We start from the raw sequence: 26,195 nt of genomic DNA on the forward strand, positions 1-26,195 counted from the left end.
CTGCTTTCCAAATAAACATTGTTTGCTCAGCTAAGCATGATTCCCCAATATGATCGTGACTTTCTTTGTGTATGTCCTCTAGCTGAGGACCTTTTCTGAGGGCACTGAGTTTTGAGTAGAGCATCATGAACTGAAATTTGAGATAGTCAAGCTATGCATGAGCAAGCTGGGAAGAATGAACACATTCATTAATCAGCCATTTTCAATATTGTTTACATAGTGTTAGGACAAATGTCTGAGATAGAGTTATGAAATATTTCATTTTGGAGAAGTGGATTAGAGGTTGAATGACTGTCACCTCATGTTCATTTTATAGTGACTGCGACATACAATATGAGATTGATTTTTCTGTTTGCCTTGTTTACCTCTGTAAACTTCCTAGTTTGCATTCCGTATGTCTTCACCAGCTTGGATGTAGAAAAAAAAAATCAGATCCCATGTTGAAAATAAGCATTTCCTTTTGCGTACATCTTGAAGAAAGCATACACTGATAGAAATGTTAAATCTTCATGTTAGTTTTCTGTGGAATAGACCCATATGTAGATGATATTGCCCCCCCCCCCCCCCCCCCCCCCCCAAAATAACATTTGTTATCTTTTGAAATTGTTTTTGAACAGAGTTGTAACTGTACCTCCAGCATTCACTCTGCTTGACTAATATTATGGACATGTTTGCTGCATTTGATGGTTGTTTTATTAAAACCACGTCTGTCCTCAAAGATCACTGAATTAATAACACAATGACACATACAACTTAAGTCAATAATAGGGTATATAAATCTTTTTCTTCGTGTGTGTGTGTGTTTTTTTAAGTGTACAAACTGTAAAGCTTAGTAATAAAATTTAATGTTTGCAATGAGAATTTGCGTGTGATGTGTGTATTTGAGCCACTGTAGCCATATTTAATCTCCCCTGAAATCCTTTAGGTTCAGTACTGTATCTTTGGCCTGCTCCTGTAACTTGACCTTTGAAATGCCGTGAATTGTGGGAAATCCTTTGATGTTTTTCATTGCCACCCTCAGAAACTACATTCGCTGGGCTTGTGTAAACTGTCCAACATCCTCCCTTCCACACAGACAGCAAAGACTGGGCTCCCTTGAGTTCAACAACCCTGCATTCCAAGCACCCTACCTCAATTCTTCTTCTTGACTGACAGTCTGATGGAGACTCAAGGGTCTCCCCCTTACTGGGGGTGCAGTTCAGAGCCTGTTTGTCTCTTGTCCCATGACACAGTTATTACACAGTGTTGGATATACACAGTGCCAATAAGGCCTGAGAGTCTGTACAGTGAACGCCAAAACATTGTGTTGGGGATTATATTGACTTACTCCCAAGAACATTCAAGAAGTCCCCAGAGGACTCTCCCAAGTCCCATACTATGGAAAGAGAGACAGAGAGAGGGGAAAAAAAAGACTTGCTGTAGGTCAAGGATTGTTCAGCCAAAACTGGCCATTCTGTTCAATTTCATGGTTGTCTTCCTGACTGTGGACCCCTCCCTTGAGATAATTTCCATAAAAGTGGTCAAGTGGAAAGAATGTCTCGACAAGTCATTGAACAACTGGTGTCAAGGCTTTGCTTTTCAAACCCCTTATTCACTACAAGGAGCCGTACTTTTAAAATATTGACTGTCTTGCATGCCCAATATTAGTACCAAAACGAATAAGATTTATGGCATTTTTTCCCTGTTGATCCAAGCTAGTGGCATATGATTTTAAAAAATAAGCTGCAGTATGAGGGTGTATGTAATGCAAAGGCCTGTACACACACACACAGAGCAGGGAATAGAATTTGTACGAGTGGTTCACATATGACCATCCATGCTCATGGATTATCTCTGGGTATACAGCAGAATAAAATGGGACCGTCGCTGGATATAGGAGCAGAGGTGGAGGTAATTCTGTCACTTGCAGAAGCATGACATGCTCTACAAATGCCCTTAACAGCCGTCATGGTCCTACTTCTTTTCCACCTGTGCCTGAGCTCATGAAGCTGCTACATTCCCTGGGCAGAGAGTTCATCACAGGGTGAGCTGTCTATCCAACAGCCTTGTCAAATTTATCTACTATTTGGCTAACCTTGCTCTGAACTCACCCCCTGAGATTTGAGCTGAGTTTTCCAACACACACATGCTCTTGACGACACAGTTCCATGTCCTGGCCCCATTACAAAACCTACTTCTCATCGGCTGTTAACTCCTCAGAGCCGAGCCTTCATTGACACGTATGATGACACCCCCCCCCCCCACACACACACACACTTTGCCATCGCGGTTTTTTCTTAACCCTTTACTGCTCAAAAAATACAGCCTGAAAACTCCCTTGTTTTCCAGTTCTCTCTTTTATTGAAGCTGAAATAAACAATGTGGAATACTGAGCCAAACTTCGATTTCCTTACAGGAACACATTGAAAGAGAACAGCTGCTTGTGATCTGAATGTAGATTGGACTTTATGAGGTTCGACAGCCTCAGATCTCAAGTCCAACTTGGCAGTAGCAGTGCTTTAGACTTGTTTTTCAGATCTTTGTGAGATGGGTATTGGTGACAATAAGACAGGGTTAAGCATGAATGTCATAGGGAGAAAATGAATGGACAAAAGATCTGATTTTTCATGAGACCTCCAGCGGCTGACCTTCTCCAATGTGCTTTCCTGTTGAGTGTGTTTTGACAACCCTAACTAGTGCTCATGATTGGCTGTGCTGCAACAGAGGAATGCTGACCATGAAATGCCTGTGAGTTTTGGCAGAATGTGAAATAACTCTACAAGAAGGCAATAACTTTCCAGAACTTTCTAAGCCTTGACAACACTCAAAAAAGAACTGTGCTGTTGATTTCAGATGACATACTGTATTTTGTCAATATTACCATTGCCTCTGAGACACATGGGGTGTCTTTACTTTAAATACATGTTAGAAAATAAATGAACATTGAATTATAATATGAAAAAGATTTTAAAAATGTAGTAAAAATCTGCAGATAAACCCAAGTCAACCTTTTAGGGTGTTCTAACTATGCACATCTTCAAAGAATACATTCTTTGACATTCTTTGAACCAGTCTGTCTACCTGTTGGATCAGTTTGTGGTTCAGAAATCTTACATTCTCCTTAGATCATTCTGTCCAGCAAGACTGTGACAAACTAAAAGTGGTAAATCCATGTAGGATGTATTGACACTATTATACTTGGAGAACAAGCCATCAAGACACAGACATTTTCAGTGAAGTCATGAGAGCTCCTTTGCCACCACAGACCTCCAACCTGATGATGTACCAGAGTGGCCAGTGTTTGCCTTGCCCAGTAATGCTGCCTTGAATGTTCTCACATTCCCTATGTTTTCTTTTTTTGTTTGTTTATTTTTGACTTTTATGTCCGTCCTTTAAACGTGTTCATGCAGGTGTAGCTTCCGGAAAACTTGTAAATTTCCTCCAGGGCTGACTGTGGCAAGAAACTGAGTGGGAGAAAAACAAACAAAATGCAGAAAAAATGAGCTTAACAAAGATAAGCAATTAACCCCAAAATAAATTTAAACTCTTAAATTTAAACATGTATAGTTTGAAGGGAAAGTTTAGCAAAATTTCTATTTTTTTTTTCATCAGACAGGTATAAGGAAAAACCCAAACCAACCTTTTAAGGATGACAAGAATGTGCATGGTCCATGGCAAGACAACAAATGCCGTGTTAGTTCTGACAGCATCCACTGTCCTCTGAGCAACAATCTCAGGATTGAGAGGAGGGAAGAGCTGAGGGAACCTGAACAGATGAGCAGTATCAAATTAATACATTTAAAACATGAGACCCATCCATCCATCTATCCTTTCATCCATCCCTCTACCCTCCCATCCATCCATCCATCCATCCATCCATCCATCCATCCATCCATCCATCAACCTAATTTATTCTTTTCTAGCCATTTTTGACTTGTGTTAGTTCATGTTCCGGCCCTCACAGTGCTTCATCTCACCTCACTCTCATGCCCTGGAACATCTCAGTGTCAGTGTGAAAGGGCAGGACCGTGGTACAGCCCACCCCAGGGCAGTCCAGCAGGCCGAGGGTCAGGCTTTCCATGAAGGCAAAGGAGGAAGCCTTAGAGGTGCAGTAGTCAATAGCTCCAGGGATGGAGGAAAGGGAAAGGATGGAGTTTATGCAGACCACATGGCCATTGCATAACTCCAACATTCGTGGCAGGAACGCCTTTGTGGTCTGCAGGGGAGGAGAGATGGGACACATTTGGCTTTGTTCTACTCATTGGCTATTCCCCCTGTAATTCCAGCAATTTCTAAAAACAAAAAGAAACCTTTTAGCATGCAGAGATGGCAAATGCAGAATGTCGCCCAATTATATCAGTGTAAAATGGGGGCAAAGTTTCATTCTTTATGCTGACATCCGCTTGTCACTCTACATTTGGCCCTAAGAGATGAGTGTTTGATCTGAAGGTTACCACACTGATACCCTCTAAAAAACGAACTATTAGACTACATCTAGTAAAACTTGTCATCTTTCATTATCAGTGACAAGAACAGTGAAATTATTTTTTTAAGGAGATCTCTTTCCTCAGGGACTCAATATTCTGTCTGTCTTTATAGTTTCCCTTTATAACTGAAAACAAAGGCCTCTCCAGGCTCTTTGAACAGCAGCCAGTAATTATTCCTGTCTTTGTTTAAGTACCTGCCAAGTGTGTCTCTGGTTGTTTTGTGTGAAGAATGGACTGACTTTTCTCCATTCTGGCACAAACAAGTTTTAATCATGGGGAAACATTTCAAGAAGTATAGCAGGAAGCCAAATGGTTTGAAAGGGTTTATGTAACTTGGAAAGTTTTGAAATATAACAAATAGAACCTTTTGATTATTAGGTTCAAGGCAGAGTGCTTCTATGGCAGTGCTATAGCACTCCAAGAAGGAGTTTAGTTAAACAAAATAAAACAAAACAAAACAAACAAAAAAAGGTATTCTGACACTCACCCAGAATTGCCCAAGTGTATTAATGTGCTGTGTTTTCAGAAGTGCATCATCATCGCTGTTCATTAGACTTTTCCCATGAACAACTGCTGCATTATTAATGAGAATGGTGACATCTCCAACCTAAAAAAAATTATATGGTTCCATTAGCATAGGTGCAATCCATTGTTTTGATATTTCAGTCACTCTAAACACCAGCACTACTGGATACATGAGTAATTTCATTTTTTTTCAGTGTTCTTAGACTGAAAATACTGTTGCACTGTTACAAAACTTTTCAAGGTAGTAATCATTGTAATTGCCTATCTTGGGGAGTCTCACCTTCTCCCTCACCACCTTGGCCTGCTGGTATACTTCCTCACGGTTCCCTACATCACACACAAAATAGTGGCACTCTGTCCCCGTCATGGATATTTCTTCACAGGTCTCCTTCAGGCACTTTTCAGTTCGACCCCACAGAATCACCTGTAGTACAGCAAAGTCCATTAAACATAAAAATAATGACATATTCATGAACAAAACAATAAGGACTTCAGAGGAATAAGTGAAAATCAAGATGTTTTTATCCAGTGTTTAACCCTGTTTTGTCATTGTAATAATACAGTGGGAAAAACTGGATTCTTTCTAGAACTGCCTCTCTCCAGGAGGACAGGAAAGTTCACACATTGAAAGGTGTTCCGGTGAGAGTGTTAGTGAGCTGGGACAGCCAGCGAAGGCTGGTACAGTCACTGGACACTAGATCTGTCATTCTGTGGGGTCACTGAGAGGTAATGAACACAAGCAGGAACTTTCCTCCTTTATCTTCCTTTATCTGTCTCTCTCTCTCTCTGTCCCCCTGTCTCTCTCTCTCAATCTCGCTCTCTCACACTCTCTCTCACAAAGAGTTTACATGGCTTAGTAACCCAATGAACTCAGCAATTTTCTGGTCACAGACTCTCAAAGAGTATATGTTTGTGTATGTCTGCGTGTATGTAATTATAGCACAGTGGTGGCTTTACTAATCAGCTACAATCGCATCTTACCTCTTCATAACAGCTACTGTACTGTGAACAGTGACCCACTGGCCTTAGAGATAATGAGTGAATGTGTGTGTGTGTGTGTCTGTGTGTGTGTGTGTGTGTGTGTGTGCGCAGGAGTGTGTGTGCGTGCGTGTGTGTGTGTGTGTGTGTGTGTGTGTCTGTGAGTGTGTATGCATGCATGTGTGTTTATGCATGCACACAGAAAGAACTTGAGCAAACTCACAGGTATGTACAGTTACAGAGTAACAGTTATTCATTCATTTACCTGCTCTCTGAAATACTTTCAAAGTCTCTGCAATGGCTTTTATTATATGCAGTGGTAATGCACTTTAAGAAAATCACGTACACATAAGGATTGTTTAAGTTTTCTGCCTGTTCTATACCAGCAAAATTGAGCAGCAACAGATGTGATTCTTCATTTACTGGGTGACATGCCTCATCTCATGCCCTGCCAATGTCTCTCACGCGCACACACACACACACACACACACACACACACACACACACACACACACACACACACACAGCACATGGAGAGAATATTATTTTCAGTGAGAGTTCAAGCTGTAGGGCCACAGGACGGCCAGGGGAGGAGGCAGTTGCCTGCCGTCCCCTCATTAGAGCAGAGATGCTGGGGTCAGGAGCAGGACAATACCCAGCTGGGAGCACAGAGCTGCCTCCGCACCTTAAACCCACAATGTCTCATTTACATACTGTACAGCACAACACCACTTCCTCATACAGCATGTCTCATTTTAGACTTGTGCTCTTTCAACAGGCGTATCTTTTTTTTAGAAAATTGGGGAAGCTTTCTAAATTTACCAATAAAGGATGACTATTTTTAGATTTTTTTGAACTGGACACAAAAATGAATGAATTAATCAGCGCTAATATTCATCAATAAAACTAAGAACATGAGAGCACTGTAGCTTTTTGTAGTCAAGTAAGAAGTGTTTGTACTTGATTGAAAAATACTGCTGTCTTTCAGGAAATTCTAGTGAGAGAAGTGGAGTGGCACGTGTGGCCTTGCCGACTTGTGTCTCCCTGCTTGGCTTGTGCACACTCAGTTCTGCTGGCTCTCTGTGCAAGCTTTCCCCTCTGGGAGGGAAGAGAATGCACAATAACATTAGTGACATCATCACCCTTGCTCGGCAGAAGCTGGCTGACCTGCCAATGAACCTGAGTGTGGTAACCAATCTGCAAGGCTTTTCTGCCTACTACATGCTATCCATTCACACACACACATGAATACACAAGCATGAATGCATATGCTCTCTCTCTCTCCCTCTCCCTCTCTCTCTCTCCCTCTCTCCTACTGTTGGTTTCATCTCTCCCTTTTTATTGCTTCTATTGTTTCCTGACCAGCATACATGCATATTGCAAAAGTGGCACAGTTAATCTTGTTAGTGGAATTCAGTGGACTGATACACGCAGAAAGTACAGCTTCAAATTATGACTATGTTGAGCCGAGGATCTTTTTCACTAGCGACAGGGAAGTATGAAAGGGAAGGTTAAAAAGTCACACATCATTTCAGTACAACAAAACAGTTAGTCTTGACTGTCAACACCCCATTGTTGGGCATTTGTAAGGGCATAAAGGCTTAGGAAACACCTGTGTTTGTGTGCCTGGAGCAAAGAATATGAGGAGGAACATGAAACAGAGCTTAGGCTTGGTCGAGGGGCAAGAACAGTTCAGTTCAATCTCTGTTGTCTGTGCTAAAACTGGCACTGCCACAGAAAGGTGAAAAGTTACTACAGGCATACAGTGTTCTCAGAGCTGGCTCTTTGTACGGGGTGTGGCATGGAATTGGGCCAAGTATATGTAACAAAACATTTTCAGTCCAATAGTACCAAATATTATTTAGATGATCACTGTTGACAAATCTAATTTAATAATACAGGGTAGAACTTGACGTACAACCCTGAATCTGATGTGCCCTCCGCAATAACTACGAGTCAGCTGATACGTTATTCCACTATTGATGGATAGAATCTATTGGTCAACATGCCAGGAGCTGCGCTAATATTTTTTTAATCCTCAGTCACATAAGGCAATACTATAAAGTTTAAACAATTACTCGTTTAGGGTCAATAATTCGTCAAATGATACTACGCGCATGTAGCGATGTCGCATAAGAAACAAAATGGTCATGCAGTGGAGAGACGTATTCTTATGATATTTTATTAGTAAAACGCATTTTGGAGTAATACTGTTAATTCTTCTAATCTTTCGCGTTGTGTACAAAATAAATTTAAAACACCACTCACTTGCTTTCACTCACCACAGCTGCTCATCAACCAATCAATGAACAATTATCTGCAAGGAATACTTTACCTTTTTGGCTCCTTGCTTGGCGAACTCTTTCGCAAGGTGACGACCAATGCCTCTTCCACCACCGGTGATCAGTACTACCTCAGCTCCCAAGTCTTTGCGTTTGCACGGTAACAACCAGCGCACGCTTGCCTTCAATATACAGTATAGAATCTGGACTGGAAAAAGAACTGCGCATCCCCAAATTTTCAGATCCATTCTGAAGGATGCCCGATTTCTCTTCCGTGTATGTTGCGTCCACAGAAAGATTTGGTACTAATAATCTGAAAATCTACTCAGCGGTCGCAAACACGTTAACTGTTTCCTATCCTGTGAAGGATCTTGATAGAATCAAAAAGTGTATGAGTCTTGAAAATGCGGCTTGTGATAAAATGACATATGACACCCACCAGACAAAACGTTGCTACAAGGGATACGAGGACCTGCCTGAGCTGGTATGACCTGGTGAGATGTAGCCTCTGAAAGTTTGATCGAGTGTGTAATGTCCACACTGCTCTCACACTAAAGCACTCTTGCTAAACAGAATGACGCATTCACAACTATGGATAATATGAGCGCTGGTTCCAGCAGAGTGGGACGTTACTTTACGCATAACTATAGACTTAGAAACAGGGGGGCTGGATTTTGACGTTTGCCCCACGCGTTTGTTTAGTTTGCTAGTCTGTCGCTAACAGTAAGCTATTACCTTCGGAATTCTTTTCAGTGAGCTTTATAGTCGATTAATCATAATTGCAAACGTTTAGTTACAACTGCACTGACCCTTGCTCTTATGTACTAGAGAACTGAAATAATATTTGTCTTAATCTTACTTGTTGAACTCAGTGTTTTACTCAAATGTTGGAATGTAAGGCAGAAGGTGTGCTTATACTGTATCTTTTATTTGTGCTTCACCACAGCGATAAAGATACACTTTATCATCATATGAAGTCTTGCAATAGAAAAATACCCACAGCAATCCTGGAGAACTCTGGCAGGTGGAGAACGCAGATACAAAGTTCTTTTCATCAGTTCATTATCTGAAGTATGCTGCTCATGTCATAACTCTTTCAAGCGTATTTGCGCTACGTAACAGCTCTGTAATACATACTGCATTACATAACTGACCAAAACTTCATCACATTTCAGTTGACCGGGTACAGATTATGATTTCAGGTTTTTTTTCCCCACAGTTCTGTTAATGTGAAGTCTCCACTGCCATCTACAGATGATTTGTGGTAGCTGAGGCATAAACAATGGAAATGTCACCTATTAACTCCACTCATCTCCCTGGTATTTTTGTTCACCCCATCTATTTGGAAACATTCAGAGGAACCAGGAACATTTAAAATGTGATTCTGTACTAAGTAACATTAGCATGGTATGGAGAAAAGAAACTGGTAGTGGCTGATCCACACCAATCCATTTCCTCACAAAGGCTCTTAAATATACAACTGTACATGTTGTGCAAAAACTGTAATACATAAGCAGAAAAATGTTCACTGTTTTTGGAAAAAAAGAGAGAGAGATACAAGCATGTGGAGAAACAAAAGGTGTATCCTCCTTGTGTTGTGTTGTTTTGGCTGTTAGGACAGAGTGAATGCTCTTGGTGGATGTTGTAGCCCCGAGGCAGAGTGGGAGATGGCAGAGGAGCTGACAGAAGAGCTGACGATATCACATGTCAGAAGCAAAAGCTGACAGCGCTCATGTGAACTCCACGGTCGCCCAAAGCAGCATCGTCATTAAAAAGGGTCCAAGCATTTTGTCACTGGAGGCTGCATCTGGAATGTTGCAATGTTTGTTTTTAGATATTACACTACACACACATGTGCCTTTGTTGTGTGATACCCATTAGGCATACAGGTAACTCCTGATTTCCAGCTACTATGTTACGACTTTTTCTTATAATGTGGAACTTCTCAAAAATATATCAGAGTAATGATAAGGGGAATATTTTTTTTCACAAGAAAACTGAATTTGTCATGCAGTTTAGCTTTCACAGTAGAATCATCCTCAATCCCGGGTGACAGGGGTTACGTACCATCTAAATGTAGCGTCTCCTTCTTGATCCTTGGATTATCTGCCCAGATAAAAATACAAATTGAAAATTCTCTCCCTGACATGTTTAATCTCAAAACATAAAAAATGGTACTGATTTCATCAATTGAAACCTCACTGTCTATATAACAGTGCCCCGCCCTGTGTTCTCATGCTGCCTGCTTAAATACTAACCAAACACTATGAGTCGTAAGTGTGTGTTGGTGGAACCGAGGGGATTCTGGACTGTGCAGCGGTACATGGAGCCATTGAGCTCAGCGGGTACCCTCTCCAGCACCAGAGACTTCCCATCCCTCTCCTCACTGCCGTCCAGCAGAGTCCCTCCTACACGCGTCCATGTGTACAACGGTTCTGGAAAAACCTCATTCTGTTAATAGAGCATAAAGACCTGCTTCAGAATTATTCAAAGGCACGACAACAAAGCTCTGTATGGAGAGACCGTTGATAAGTTTTGATGAGTTGGATATATAAGTTATCTTCAAATTGTATGCAATGTTCAATGCAGTGTAGTTATACTGTAGTTGTATTAGCAACTCACGTATAAACTGTAGTAGATCTTTTAACAATTCCTACTCAGCTATTTGTTCATTCTCAGCCCTCGGCAAAAGAAATATTCTGTATGCATGTTTTTTGTAATATGTGCAAATAATTTTTCTGTTCAGTGTAAACCCCCAACAACAGCTAGCAAATTTTACTCAGATGTTAAAAGATCAAAGGTATTGTTGTATTCAATTATTTTTACATAATTTCAAAGTAACATTAGCACACATAGTCATGGCTCAACATAACATCTTAAAAAATATTTACTTCAATTACAAACATAAAACCTCAGGGAAAAAAACGGTGGTTGTTTTTGCATTGACAAAGTCATTTACTGACTTAATGACAAACCTGTACAAGTACACTGTATCATCAGTTTTATAGGACAGTTTGATTTATAAGAAATGCAGTTGACAAGAGTGCCTGTAAATTTTTACCACAGTGAAAATATTTTTTGGCACTACATACATTATTAAAATTACCCTTATGTCATTAATATGCCCTGATGCTTGGCTTCACATTGGAATGAGATTCTCTGGGATTATTGAATTCTGTGAGAAAACAGTACATTTTTGCCTAAAAAATTCACAGAGGCTATCAATAAAATATATCCAAGTCATCCCATTCACAAGTTGCGGAAATTTTAAAGGGTCCATAATGATTACTAATCTCTGCATAAATAATACAGGACTCCAATAATTTTAGTCCCATGTGAGTCTGACATCTTCCTATTCTTACCCCCTTTGCTCCCACTTGAAATCCTTCAACACTGATACGGACTGTGTCTCCAACCCTGGCTCTGGTTGGTGTCATTTTGAGTTTGGGCCCCTTGGGAGCAGCTGAGAAACGAAAAAGATGAAATATTAGAGTCATTTGAACTAAACACCTCGTGATTTGACTGGAATGAAAATGAACTTATTTGAAATAATTTCAGGTTAAACCGGAAATTGGCTGGAAAATTATTCCATTCATGCCAAACCCCTTAGGAATCCACAGCCAGGTCAGTTAGTTCCACATGCTGTAAATGCGTTTTGTGAACATGAATGTCATAAAACAGTCTCCTACTCACACAGAATGACCTCTGCCTGCATGGGCATAGAGAGAGCAGGGTGCTTCACCTCACAGCTGAACAGGGCATCATTGTCCAGCTGGGGGTTCAGGTGCCAGGTGAGCATGGCATGTACGTCCATAGTGCCGTCTCCATATTGGGTCTCTGTGAGATTGAAGTAGTACAGTGGACTGGAGCTTGGTACCCAACGGGGGAACTCTCGACTGACCACGGTCTCTGGGATGACCTCTGTGGTGGGGTCGGGTTCCTGGTCTGTGGCCTTTGAGGAATACCTCTGCGGTCCCTCCGAATCCAGCCGAACTGACTGGCCATCTGGATCCAGCAGCGAGAGGGATTTTTGCAGCTTGGTGTCATCCAGGTCACGGTTGATCAGAGGCTTGCTGTCAGCAGATGCTAACAAGCCTCTGTTCTCAGCTGCCTCCAAGGACTTGGCAAAGGGCAGCACCTCAATCAGCTCACCATCCCGTTTGAAGTACACCTGAGAGGAGAGACGTGACAGGAATTGGTGCTAAGAAAAAACACAACAACTACCATAGACTACCTGACATTGCACATTTATTCAGTTCTTTATTCAGCTGTACTGACTCAGTATCCTCTGTAGCATTCACATGACTGAAACCACAAGGTAGGTATTCTTTACTTTAATAACCAATGAAAGTGAAATAGATAGTCCAAATGTCAGAATAATTGTTGACATCACTCACTGTAGGGGCAGGCTTCCCTCCTCTGACTATGCAGACTAGAGTGAAATTCTGAGCTTCATAACGGCTGAATCGGGCTGGTTGGTCAGCAGCAATAACAGAAATAGATTTTGGGGGTGCTGAGTTTAAAAAAAAAAACCACAGGACAATTCATTAAAGTTCCCAAACTATATTACAGATTAAACTGTCCACAGAGACTGTTCCAGCTGTCATCTGAGACATTAAAGAGGCAATAAATGACAAAGGTATCATAAATCGCCACAGTAGCTGAACACACTACATTTTAATGACTATTTGTTTCATTTCAGTGACTTTGTACCAGACTTTGTACTAGAAACACATTCTAATATGAAGTTTCAACACAGAGGACATGCTGTTCAAATGTTTGGATAGTGCATTTACAACTACAAGAGAAAAGTGGAAAGTCTCCTCCTCTGTTGTCCTTATTTAGCTGAGCACATTAGGACAAAATTCGTTCATCTTTCATAGACAAGTTCCTGCCTGTCCCTCTCAGGGGCTTTCTAATTCAATTAACAAAACAGCTGGGAAAATATAAATATTCCATTTCTCTCCCAGTCAGGGCCGCTGAGTGTTATGGGGGGGATCAAAAAAATATGTGAAAAGACACAATGAAAGTTGTATATAACTGGGGTTCCACACAAAATATAACGTGCACATAGCAAAATTAAAAAGAGGGGATTTTTGGATTAACATGCATAGAGACACGGTTAAAAGTAATATACATAGCCTTCAAATCTCTGTTAATGTAACTGAGGCAGAGTGCTAGTGACATACTGAGTGAATTGTGGGTAATATGCATTATGAATACTGCTAGCACTTACACATAACAGTGAGTGTTATGCTCCCAGATGCTAAGACAACCTTCTCTCTTGATGCCCTGTCATAGATTCCCACATGGCATTCATATGGTCCATTGTCTTCCATTTGAACCTCAGGAAGCCTGGAAACAGGAGAAGACAGGAACGGATTAATGACAGGACCAGATTAACGAAACACCAAGTGACTCGACCTCATATAATTTCTTACCGTACAGTTGACTGATAAACAAGGTCTTCTCTCCTACGAAAGTCTTCCATGTGAGAGAAATTGGTGTTGTACATGGCATCGTATGTAAAGATTTTTTGCTTAGAACTGCCCCCCTCTGTTACCTGTGACGACATTTAAAAAAGAATCATAGTTAAACACATTGCAGTAAGGGCCACAATTTAAAAACTAGTGTAAATAAATAAACAAATATGGAGAAAAGGCAGAGAATGTATATGTTGAAGGGAAAATAATTTGGCAATGTCAGAACATTTCTACAGCCCTTTTATATTTCATGACACTTTGACGACATTCTGTTTCCAGTCTTGCACAGGGGCTGGACATCACAGGACACTGGCAGTTTCCAATTACTTCACCTGACGTGAGAGAAAACATTAATGCCTAGCAGCATTAATTTGTCTCTCGCTCTTCAGCAGGTAGACTCAAATAGCAGAATCTATCTTTTTTTTTTTTTTTTTTACCTAGAAGAAAGGAAAAATCTCTGATGTGTTGTAATTGGAGTGAGTTTTATTGAAAATGCCATCACTCTATGAATGGGGAAATTCTTTATGGCTGTTACAGACAATACATGAAAACAGAATGTTGCATCTGCAGGCAGTTTGGCATCACTGTGGACCAGAGTTTCAGAAAAGAAAGGAAGAAGGCACTCTTAACCCTGAATATAATTTGGTATATGTTGGTAACTCAGGGTCAACATTTTGGTTGCACTTGCTGCAGTAAAAATATGGCGAAACTATGTGTGTGATAGGGAAGACATGCCAAGTATTATTTTCAGAGACCTATAATACATGAGAAGAGTAAGAATGAGAGATAACACTGAGACCTTACTCACCCGAAACCACACTATCTCTCTCAGGTTCCCATCAGTCCTGAAATTACACTTGAGTGTCACTGTGTCTCCCATGACAACGGGTGGGAGGGGCTCAATAGTGACAGTTAAATATCCTGGAGAAAAATAACAGAGTTTATGATGCATTTTATAGGTCTCACAGTTTCAGTAAAATGTTTTCTTCTTTTATGACCAAATGGGAATAGAACTAAAATTGGTGTGCAAACTGCCCTCTTAGAGATATAGACTTGGTTTCATGATAGTTGATGACATAGAAGTGATAATGTAACAGAAGATGATGTTAAATTATATGGTAAATTTCTGATAACATTGCTTCTCTTTTGTTTGATATGTGGAGTAAAGCATTCCTGACAACCAAGCCACAAAACCATCATGCACAAACACTTAAACACCTGGTGAGGAATGATTTGATAAGAAAAATAAAGAAAATATTTCAGACACAATGTTGAGAAGAATAGGGAGAAGAATAATTATTGTGAAGGTCACAAATGGCCCACAGGACAATAAAACTTAGACTGTCTAATAAGCAGCTGAACATTTCATAAGATTTAAGACACAGCATGACTACTAAACTAGTGTCTAGCACAAATTACAGAATAATTCCAATTTTATTTAAATAACAGGGAATTACAGAAATAAAATTACAGATTATTTCCATCTGGTGGAATATTCAGAGAGGATCTGTAATCTTTATTATATTTAATCTGCAATTCTCCAGAAAAGGGAGTGTCTAAATGTTTTTAAATCTCATTTTTAAGGTTTTAAAATTCTTTTTAAATCTGTGGAGGGGTATTAAGAGGAACTATTATATGATAGCATATGTCTATTATACAATGTGTCTCTGTAAACAGCCAGAAATTACTGTATTTTATTGCTCTCTTAAGATAACACATGCTGAGAGAGAGTAAAGGTATTATGTTTAACAATATATATGTAGCAAGCAGATATAGTGCTATTCTTGAAAAGAAGCATGCATAGGGCTATTGACCGGTGAGATGATCCAGTGAATACATTTATCTCCATTTAAGCCCAAGGGTAAAGAAGAGATACAGCCTTGTGTTGAACAGTGTGATCGTGCAATCCCATTGAAACAGTCATGATGTGATAAAGAGGCAGTGTGGGAGGCAATATAATCTGTCGCAAATTCAGTGACCTACAAACCCCCCCCCCTCTCCCCACCCACCCACCCACCCGCCCGCATTGGCTCCTTGTTTGTGACGTCAGGGCACAGATTATTTTTTTCATGTGTTTTTTCTTTAATCCATGGGCTTTTCTTCCATCAGCTGAGTGATTGTGCTCACTGCTCCACATTCAGTATAGCAGAAAGAGGTTAGAGGTTGCTTAACCTCTGGAACTAGCACACAGAGTGAACAGCTATGGAAACCATACAGCAAGTTTAAGAGACCACCATAATATATGTAACATGAAAGCAAAAATCCAAGATATGGTAATCCATACAGGCAATGACATCCATCCAGAAATACACACTTCAGATATGGTTGCTTTCTTCCACAGGGAATGAGCTAAGCCCAACTGATGCTGGGTTCACGGAACAACTTCCTGCGTTGGAAATGTGTCATAATTGTCTCTACACTCACACAGTGTCCGTCTCTTAAGTATTATTTAGAATGAGTATTAACAATGAACCAGCATCAACACCAAACAAATATGAAGTCAATGACTTACACCAACAAACCTTAACCCAACCCATTGAATTATAATCTGTGTGAGTCAAGTATCTTCTAAATTATCATGTGCCCCTAAATCCAATATTGATTCAGATTTATGTCTAGGTGAGTCAATCATGAGAGAAGTACTTAACTGAAAGCTGTAAACACTTCATCTTTGGACAGTGCTCCAAAGTGTTACAGTACAAATGTTAATGTCAGTATGAGCAATATTTTGATCTTCGAGAACAACAGAAATCATAGGTATTAACTAATAACTGATTACTCTTCTGTGGTGAGGAGATCCATGAGGTTTAACGACTGAAACTGTAAATACCGGCCACAAGCCAATCGTAACAGCAAACAGAGAGAGAGAGAAGAGAGAGAGAGAGAGAGAGAGAGAGAGAATAATGAAATGTTCCCTGTCTACATGTCATCTAATGGTAATTAATCTTGAAATCATGTGAATCAGAAAGTGGAAAAATGATGATCATAACATTTTTTTGGAACAACAATCACTTCAAATTATTTAAAAGAGCAGATTAACCTCACTGAAATGGACCAGGATTGAAGATTAGGTTTTATCCCTTTAACAACAAAACGTTATAAAAAATGTGCACCTGAGATCAGGACTGCATCCTTTATGTAATAACTGCCCGCATGATGTGAATGAAAAGTTGCCATGTCTACTTCACATATTTTACAATAGCAAACGGAGCAAGGGCTAAAGACTTGATCTGAGGTTTAGTCAAGTAGCCTATGTAAATAACCTGCAGGAGGAAGAAGCAACCAGGTCAGCATCCATTACACTCTAGACTATCAATGCAGCCCTTCGGTGCAGTGTCAAAGTTATTACGCAAGAACACAGCCTAAACGACAGCAGAGTAAACCTGACAGCAAACTAGGGTCAGCATGTCATCCTGACAGAACGATGAAGGTGTAAAATCCTACGATTTACAAACACTTATATTTGAATGCATTTGAAGTATTCACGGGGCGCTGATAATTTGTACGGCATGTTTTCTACTGGCTGTCGGCAACCATCTAAAGCTTCCAAATTGTCTGTAGGAGACACTTAAAATTTGAGCCATCAGGAAAGTTGATACTCACCAATAACGGAATCGAGTCGATCTGCACACAGGAGTAAGCACAAAAAGATCGCACTCATCATCTTCAAAGTATTTTCACAAAGATAATATTGAAATTCCCATATGTTTCAGACGGTCTGTTGTGGGTTATGTGTCACCCACCATGCCAAAGGCACGATATCGGGTGACTTGTCGAAATGATCCATGGTATCTTTCTAAGTCTCAGCAAAAATTCATCGCTGTTGTCATTTTTTTCAAGTAGGCGAGCGCCTGAAAAGCTATCTTGCTTGTCGCTGCATTCAGAATTACATCAGACGGGGATTAAACCCAGCAACAGATTTGAATGAATTCTTTTTCTCGGTTCTCATGCGCGTGCTTTCACTACCCGAACGCACGCCCGCGCCAAGTCACACACGTTCAGCCTCCAGCAATCACAGCGGGCTAGATTTAATGTGAGAGGAAACTTTTGTTCACTGATTTAAAATTTATATGCTCATCTATGACATTTTGGAATGGAAACAATGCGGGGATTATTTCTCTAATTCTTTTAAATTATACATTTATCTCATAAAACAATAATAAGTCTTGTAATTATGAATTATTACACTGTCGTGTCATAATTTAATGTTATCTTTACAATTAGATCTACCCTCACCAGAATCCAGTGTGATAAAAAAAATGCAAATACTACAAAGGGCATTCCTAACTGCCTGTAGGAAACTTGAATTTGTCTCGATAAGACGGACAAAAAGACTTTCATCTTTATTAACTGGTTCGAAAAAACTCTTCTTCCCTCCAGTTTTATTTTGAACTCAGACTATTAACATATCCCTTCCAGAACATTGAAAATAAGCAGAGGGGAGTGGATTTTGCGATACCTAAAATGTTGTTGCTGATTTATTTTAGGAGTCCGGTATTCTTTTCCATTGTTTGACAACTCTGTTGACGGAGCGTGAAGAGTCTTGTCAGTATACATCTGTCGATCAATACATCTTCGCATAATCAGTGTGTGTTTGTGAGCTGTTTGCGCCTAGACAACACAATGGTTGCAGCTAACTTGAACAGAAATCATGGGAACAAATTCAAGGCATTACCTTTATTGTGGCTTTCAGTTTGGTACGCTAAGTGGCTAGACTCCCCACTGGGCTCTAACCTATCAAATAGCTTTAAATGGGAAAACTACACTGTGTACCTGCTCATGCCTAAAGTTATTTATTTATGGCAGCTCAATGTGTTTTCACTTTAGTGGATTCTCAATGTCGGTTCGTTAGTGTGGGGGGAAAATAAAGCCTTACGAATATGGAGGACATTATCACAAGTCAAAGGATGCAGCTTGAATGCACCACAAGTCAACAATTTGCCTCTTGAATAACTCCAATGGCTTTTCAGAGAAACGACACTGGCTTGAACTAAAAAAGGGATTTGATATGACTCTCCGGCTTATACCGAAGTCTAAATTAAATGCAAGACTCAGGCACAAATACCAAATACTTAGAAGTTAATAGAATCTCAATAGTTCTAATTAAAGATACCAAAGATGGGTAATGACAGAATGTTTACAATTCTCACCATGAGCATCAACGTTATTACTCAGCAAAACAAAATTAATTAATGACTGTCCTCCACAATTAAAAGGGCCAGCCCTTCATCACATGGTCAATACATCAGCAAGTCACAAGTCTAGCAGATGTGTCTTTAAGAGAGAGATAGATTATTCCTGACACAATATCAGTCAGACCAGCTTAGCTCCCCCTTCACGTTCCACTTGAGTCACTGCCCTGCGTATGTATCACCCACAGCGTAAGCTGCCCCATACTGTGTATTCTGATAAGTTTACTGAGAGAATTGGTTACGGTTTCATACAGATAAGAGGCTGAATATTTGCATACTGTGTGCATATATTTCAATCATAAAACACCGGTATGTTCAATATAAAGAAGTGATGCTGAGTGCTCTGTTTTGAATTCAGTGCATTTGTCATGGGCATTTTCTTTTTCCAAAATGAAAGACTTGGAAAAAAAAAAAACAACGATAAACCCACTGACATTGTTTACAATGTACAAATAAACAGTCGTGATTACAGTAAACAGAATTTATTTACTCTTAGCAAAGTGACACTGCGTGTAATAAGTACCATCAAAAATAAGTACCTATGCCAAAGCAAACTGTTTACTTTTTTTTGTTTCCCTCATTTGTGTTACTTTCACATTCTGGGCTGGACTAAACAGAAAACTAGACACTTTAAATAAGACATCCCCCACTGGTGCTGCTACTACTTCACTTAGAGAACAACAATAAGCATTCAAAGAAAGTGGTCAAACGACTCTTTTTCCATGAGCCACAGATGGACCAGGTCCCGTTTTGTAAATATTTCTTGGTGTAAGTTCTTGAGACCAACATGACAGCTTACATCTTACAACTTAACATTTTGACTCATTTTATGTAACTAATGTGCATAGTGGGGTGAGATTTTATTTGATTTTAATGCTTTTAAAAGATGTTATTGATGGTTTACTGCTCAATATTATGCATGTTCCTTTAGCAAAAAATGCAAAATGGATACAGGGATCAACATTTAAGAGCAGTCCTTGGGAAGGGTTTTGACAGCCCCCTAAAATCTAGTTGAAAAGAATTACACATAGAAGAAACTCTCATAAAAACCAGTACAGACACAGACATATAGCCTATTTTTAATATCTTTTATGTCTTTAATTCATAAACTCTATAGCTCTCCACTGACCCTTGATTTGAGCATTCTTCACCAGTCCAGCCTCTCACTCATCTCCTCATTGTCTCACACTGTGAGTGGGAGTTGCCATACCATTAAAGTAGTTTCGTTTAATGCAGAGGAACTGGCTGAGGAGCCAGCTACCGTCAGTCTGCGGAAACCCCTGCCCCCGGAGATGACTGCAGCTGAGGTTACCCTCTCCTTCCGTATCCCTTCTTTGGCGCAGGGTATCGCCCTGACCCACACCTCTGGATCATCACTGAGCTCATAGATAGACCCATCCTCTGGAGAATGTTCCAGAGACTCCTGTGAGGAGTTACTGGCCTCTTCAGGTTGAGCTGTCAGCAGCTTACCAGGGAGCTGGGAGGTGGAGCGTAGACGGTACTGTAAGAGCACGCCCTTGGGTTTGGCCTCTCTTTGAGGTGAGCTTTCTGGTTGCTGAATGGATTCCTGAGATAAGTCAGTTAGTTCTTCTCCTCCACTGGCTGAGTCAGCGCTGTCTAATGTAGAATCACGCTTCAGCATATCTGGAGACAAAGTGCTTGATGTGGCCACCAAAAAGTCTACAGGGCCACAGTGTGCATTTAGGGAGGTCATTGCTTTGCCTGTAGAATAAAATGGAAATTTCCAGGTGTTAGATAACATGAAAAGAACACAATCCCAAATGAAAAACCCAGTTTTTTGTCTGTTGCTCCTCACCTGTTATTTTGGGGATGCCCTCCAGCTTGGGCACCGGCAGGGTGACGATGATGCCCTGAGCAGTCCCAACCCAAAGTAGCCCCTGGAAGATGAGCAAGCTGGTGACACACATCGTCCTCTGACCTGCACAAGCGAAAAAAGCACACTCTGTGACCGCTGTGTTTTAATACATTTGCTGCACGGGTATTTTGGATCATATAAAGGCATAAAAACACTTGTGAACACAGTCCTATGCACGGAGGAAAGCCACTGATATTTTCGTGTCCCTTTTTGAGCCTCCACCATGATTCTCAAACTGTATTTAAAGTAGAACAATTGTCATGTGCAAACATTTGTCACATGTAAAAAAAAAAAAAAACACTGTACAAGTAGTGTTGAAAATGGCTAAATATTTTCTCTTTCTCAACGTGGGAAGCATTTATAGTCAAGGGCTGAATTTCTAACTGAATTTCTAACAGATTCAGTCTCGTACAGTGCCCAGAGGGTTCAGTTATGTTAGTAGAAGGTCTCAGTGACATTCCCCAGAGCAAGGAGTTACATGAACTTTTATCTCATTGAGAACATGGACTTGCCTGGGCTCAGATAGTCAGAGCGTGTTGAGATGTTGATTTCCTGCAGGTGCTCTAGTGTCTCTGTGTGAAACAAGCGAATGGATGACCCCTCTGAAAATGCCATCCACACCCCACCACCCACCTGAACCATGTGTGTAACACTAATCATGGGGTCTGGGTGAGCCTCGAAACGCTGTGACAGAGAAAAGTAGAGATATCAAAAAAGAGAAACGAGAAAAGAGAGGAGAAGGAAGAGAAGACAAGTGGGAGAGAGACAGGAGGGGAAAAGGCAACAGGGAGAACGGAGAAAAAAATATTACAGATTATCACGAGCACTATCTATAGTGTAATCTCTAGATCAGTCACGTAATTGCAATCTCGTATCAGAAAGCTCAGCCTGTGGGGCCATTTCACTATGTATGAACACAAAGGTCACAAGGTTAAGTATCCCTCAAAGGATGGAATACTGAATAGCTCATCTGATTTTAGTAAAACATTAATTCAATATGTTAAAAACATATATTTACTATGCAAGCTCAACAAGTGAAAAAGCAAAACCTGTAATGAATGTCTGATGCAAAAGACACATATCTTAGGTGACTGGTAACTAAGACTCATGAATATTCAAGACAGCTCTTTATAGCATCTGATTTATGGGATGAGAACGGATTAGCTGATCCAGTGGACTCAGGATCAAACATGTACATCTCCCTTGCATATCAGTTAGTTCACATGTCCATATGTACACCCACACTGCTCCCTATCATCTGGCTGAGTTCAATTTGGAACCGCAAGAGCTGAATTTATTCCTGTTATTAAGCATCAGGGAGAAAGGGGGGGGGGGGGGGGGGGGTGCTCTCCTTGCGGCAAAATGGAGAGGTTGGCTCAGCTGTCAGAAGTGATCAAAGGCTAGCATGCTAACATGCTTTTGGGCTTCTACAGGGAGGACACCTTTTATGTGCTGCTTAAGATGCTCTGTCATAATGCAGCTCACAAGGGGAAGGCTCTTTATGGCGAAACATATAATAAAACACAAAAACTGAAAACTACAAGAAGCATTTTGACTCAGTGTGAAACTCTGCACTACTCCACAGTAACTGGGTGAAGCTCATGATGAAAGTGATGTTAAAGCTTTGGTTGACAGCGACAGTCAAGTTCCTTGACTCGGTAGACGATGTTTACAACTGTCAACAAAAAAAAAAACAGGTTTCCAGGAGTAGATTTCATTTGTTTTCAGTGGGCTCATCATAATTTGATCACCATTTTCTACCACTACTGTGAGATGTGTCTCAGTGCTGTGATGGGTTAGGACTTGTACTACATAAATGAACATAAAAACCTGTTTTCACATCTTCTTTATATATCCATAAATAAATGTCTTTGATTTGTCTTGTGTGTGTGATCAAGTGTTGCAGACAACCAGCAGTGTAGCCCACCTGCGTGCTGAGGGTGGAGCTGTCAATAACGGTGACCTGGTTTAAGCAGCAGGCCCAGACACACTCTTCTACTGTGATAAGTTTGAGAACAGGCCCAGAGCCCACATCCACCTGACGGCAAGTGTCTGGATCCCAAAGCCCCTCTGAGAATAAATCATCAGTAATTAAGCTTAAACACACTGGAATTAGACTTTCCACACAGGTTTTTCTCCTTTTAATCTTATTTTTCTCTCTTTATGCCTTTCAGCAAAGCCCAAACTACAGAAATTGGTTTTAATTCTTTCATATGCAAAAAGATACCTCATTAACTCAAATAAAAAGATAGAATATGTGTGGAGATGAATTAAAAGAACTCATAGATTGCTCTTGTCATCAATGGCTGTTCAAGTGTATTAACAAAAAGGATATTTCTGAGGGAGAACCTGCCCTTTATTTGTGATATGCACAATTTTCATGTTATATTTAACATATTCCCCACCTCCAGCCTCTAAAAATGTAGTGCAAATCAAAGCAAGATGTAAAGCACAGGATTTCTCCACTTGTATTACTGTGTATATAAAATTATTTGATGTAAAACAAATGAGAAAGAATATCCCTAACTTACAGAGGTTTCATTGCTGTTTAATTCTAATGAATAGAAATCAGTTTTAATTGGGCCCTCACCACCATTTCTCCTGCCATAAACCATCATTTTTCCATTCCTCAGCCCAGCAAAAAGGAGGTTGGCTGAATGTCTTAGGCACAGAACTGGAGAACCATCAGGGTTCTGGAAGGTCTGCATGCACTGGGTGGCAGTGTCCACACTACCATAAACCAGGATGCTGAGAGATCCAAACGCAAAAATACAGCCACAAATGCCAACGCACATACATACACGCACACACGCACACAAACGCACGCTCGTTTATAACCTTTCTTTTCATGCGCCAACTACAGACAAAGTAGGTTTGTTAATTAAAGTATAATAATTAAATATGAGCCCACTGATTGAAAAACATATCTAAAATTATCACAGTGTTTCCACAGGGACTCACTTGCCATCTTGTAAGCCAACACAGATGGTATTTCCAATTCTGGCAGGTGCACCGGTGACCTCACCAACTCCTTCCACGTTGGCGTTCGGTTCTGTCACGTACTCCAGACACAGTACTGGAGCCCCAACCTGGAAGCTCTTTACAGAGCGTGGAGTGGGCCTGTTCAGAGAAAAGATCTCTACTTGGCCATGGGCATCACCTCCCCCACTGGCCACCTGTGCAGGAAGAGAAAGAAAAAACAAACATAAAAAGGAGGATATCCAGGGCCTCTGCTCACTGACAGCAACCTCAGTAGGGTAGAGCAGAGGCAGATGCAAGAGAAAGGCTCTGGAAACACAACCATGTGCATTAATCATTTATCCAACGCCTTTTGAAGTGGAATACTTGATGTATATATTAGAAGTTGCTCAAATGCTGTTGAAAAACTTTTAGCCTTGCTTTACTGCTCTTTCGAATGTCATTCAAATAATTTCAATGAAAAATGCCTCCGAGATGACACTGTCACCTTAAACTTCAAATATCCGAGGAAGAAAAGCTTTTAAGGCCTTAAAAGTAAAGCTTTCATGCTTTTTTGGCAAATAGAGAAGTGACCAGTTTAAATATATCTTATTAGATATTCACGCTGCTCACTCTGCGTTTAAAATCACATGTTTGCGGTTCTAAATTTTTTAATGTGTTTTCAAAACAGAATTTTTCATGCCAGAGAGACATAGACAGGCTCTGACATTACTGAAAAAATGTGTCCCAGAGTCAGTAATGTTAGCGTAGTCCTTTCATATTTTACTGTCCTTGCTAAAGTATGTGGTTTTTTTTTTTTTGCTCAGATTCCAAAACTGCAAAGCCAAAGACTATGTGAGATAATGAAGTGGGTTTATGCACTGATGCTCCTCTTACCCACAGGTAACCCTGAGGCAGGGAGGTGCTAGCTGCAGAGAATCCAAGAAGGGTACACTGCACTGGATTATGGAGAGCTGCCTGCAACTGAAAGAAGTAAAACAGACTTTATCATTATTTGAACCCACTGTCTTCCCCTCTAATCACTGTCAACCTTGTAATGCATAGTGTGAAGTCACATCATTATTGTTTCTGGAGAGAAAATTTGACAAAGTGACAGCATCAGGGAGCCATATTTGACACGACAGCATGAGAGAGAGAGAGAGAGAGAGAGAGAGAGAGAGAGAGAGAGACAGAGAGAGACAGAGAGAGAGAAAGAGAGAGAATTAAATAAATAAATAAGACAAAACTTGCTGTCATAGAAGGGATGCAACATCCTGCATACAAAACAAAGAAAAAAGAACACTCAACCTTTTAAAGCCAACATAGAGCCCAAGGATTATCCCAAAACAAAGCTAGCATTTTAGTGTTCTCTCTCTCTCTTTCTCTCTATGTCTCTCTCTCTCTCTCTCGGCCTCTCTTTCTCACTCCTCTCTCTCTGCCTCTATCTCTTCCTCTCTCTCTATTTTGTTTTGGATTACAAAAGGCTTTAAATGAGACACCACAAATACGATTCTATCCATTTGATTGCTTTTTTAATTTCAAACAGAGATAATGTAGGAAAAGGAATCTGAATCTGATCATTTGGTTTCGGGGAGGCCAAAATAAGAGAGTTGAAAGCTTTTTTTTTTTTTTTTCCAAATCATAACTGAATTGCACAGCCATGGAAGTCCTCTTTGTAGTGACAGAACTACTAGCTCATGCTAGACACAGATGCATGTGGAGGTGGATCTAAAAGCTCAGCAGTTGCAGTCTGAGCGTGTTTGAAGAGGGGGAGGAAACTGACTGCGGTGCTGAAATGAGTGGAGAAAGCATAAGGTTATTAAACACCCACTATGCAATGTCTCCTATCCGCAGTGCACTTACACGCACTCGCACGCTTACTGAGCCACACACATACACAAACACACACACGCACGCACACACACGCACACACAGACACAGACACAAACACACACACACACACACACACACGCACAAACACACACACACACACACACACACAAACACACACACACACACACACACACACACATACACACACACACACACACAATTACTCCAAAAACCAATTATCAGCTGCCCATATATCTAATAACAAAGGACCCCTGGCAACTCTCTATTTCTCTTAATTAAGAACAGACAGACGACCATAACAAACAAAATCAGCCCCTTGGGTCTTCCAGGTCAGTCAAAACGCTCATTACCTTTACCTGTGTAATGACTTAAGTAACAGGCATATTGCTCTAGCCAATAATGGAAAGTTTTCAGCATTGTCAGGCTCTGTATGATGTATTCTGTCGGAAAAATGGAAGTCAGTATGATCCTCTCTCTTTTCTGGCTTAAATTCTAACTCCGGCGCTGGAACGAGAGGACATGAAGTGCTTTTGCATGGGGGTGCGGAGTGTAACACTGTTTCCCCCCCTGCTGTGAGTGTG

At 40.5% G+C, this 26,195-nt stretch overlaps 3 protein-coding genes across 3 annotated transcripts in view; all 3 read right to left on the bottom strand.

Moving 5' to 3' along the window:
- Positions 1–3,299: 3,299 nt before the first annotated feature.
- Positions 3,300–8,662, bottom strand: dhrs3a (dehydrogenase/reductase (SDR family) member 3a). The gene is made up of 6 exons (XM_030769799.1): positions 8,305–8,662; positions 5,272–5,415; positions 4,954–5,073; positions 3,957–4,195; positions 3,620–3,745; positions 3,300–3,443 (listed from the first exon to the last, which is right to left on the bottom strand). Exons 1-6 carry the CDS (start codon positions 8,497–8,499, stop codon positions 3,359–3,361), a joined length of 909 nt encoding a protein of 302 aa, XP_030625659.1. The 5' UTR covers positions 8,500–8,662; the 3' UTR covers positions 3,300–3,358.
- A 1,648-nt stretch (positions 8,663–10,310) lies between these two features.
- Positions 10,311–17,398, bottom strand: igsf21b (immunoglobin superfamily, member 21b). Its single transcript, XM_030767753.1, has 9 exons — positions 17,338–17,398; positions 14,543–14,655; positions 13,693–13,814; positions 13,488–13,606; positions 12,649–12,764; positions 11,945–12,422; positions 11,614–11,714; positions 10,510–10,702; positions 10,311–10,357 (listed from the first exon to the last, which is right to left on the bottom strand). The coding sequence occupies exons 1-9, from the start codon at positions 17,396–17,398 to the stop codon at positions 10,311–10,313; spliced, it is 1,350 nt and encodes a 449-aa protein (XP_030623613.1).
- A 2,711-nt stretch (positions 17,399–20,109) lies between these two features.
- Positions 20,110–26,195, bottom strand: part of arhgef10lb (Rho guanine nucleotide exchange factor (GEF) 10-like b) — a 15,800-nt gene continuing 9,714 nt past the window's right edge. The window contains exons 12-18 of the mRNA XM_030769340.1: positions 24,658–24,744; positions 23,764–23,978; positions 23,393–23,550; positions 22,730–22,872; positions 21,315–21,486; positions 20,743–20,865; positions 20,110–20,648 (exon numbers count right to left, since the gene is read on the bottom strand). Coding sequence (XP_030625200.1) covers positions 20,110–20,648; positions 20,743–20,865; positions 21,315–21,486; positions 22,730–22,872; positions 23,393–23,550; positions 23,764–23,978; positions 24,658–24,744 — 1,437 coding nt within the window. The remainder of the gene's footprint in view (positions 20,649–20,742; positions 20,866–21,314; positions 21,487–22,729; positions 22,873–23,392; positions 23,551–23,763; positions 23,979–24,657; positions 24,745–26,195) is intronic.

The sequence above is a fragment of the Chanos chanos genome, chromosome 3, assembly GCF_902362185.1.
Source record: "Chanos chanos chromosome 3, fChaCha1.1, whole genome shotgun sequence".
Lineage (NCBI taxonomy): Eukaryota > Metazoa > Chordata > Actinopteri > Gonorynchiformes > Chanidae > Chanos > Chanos chanos.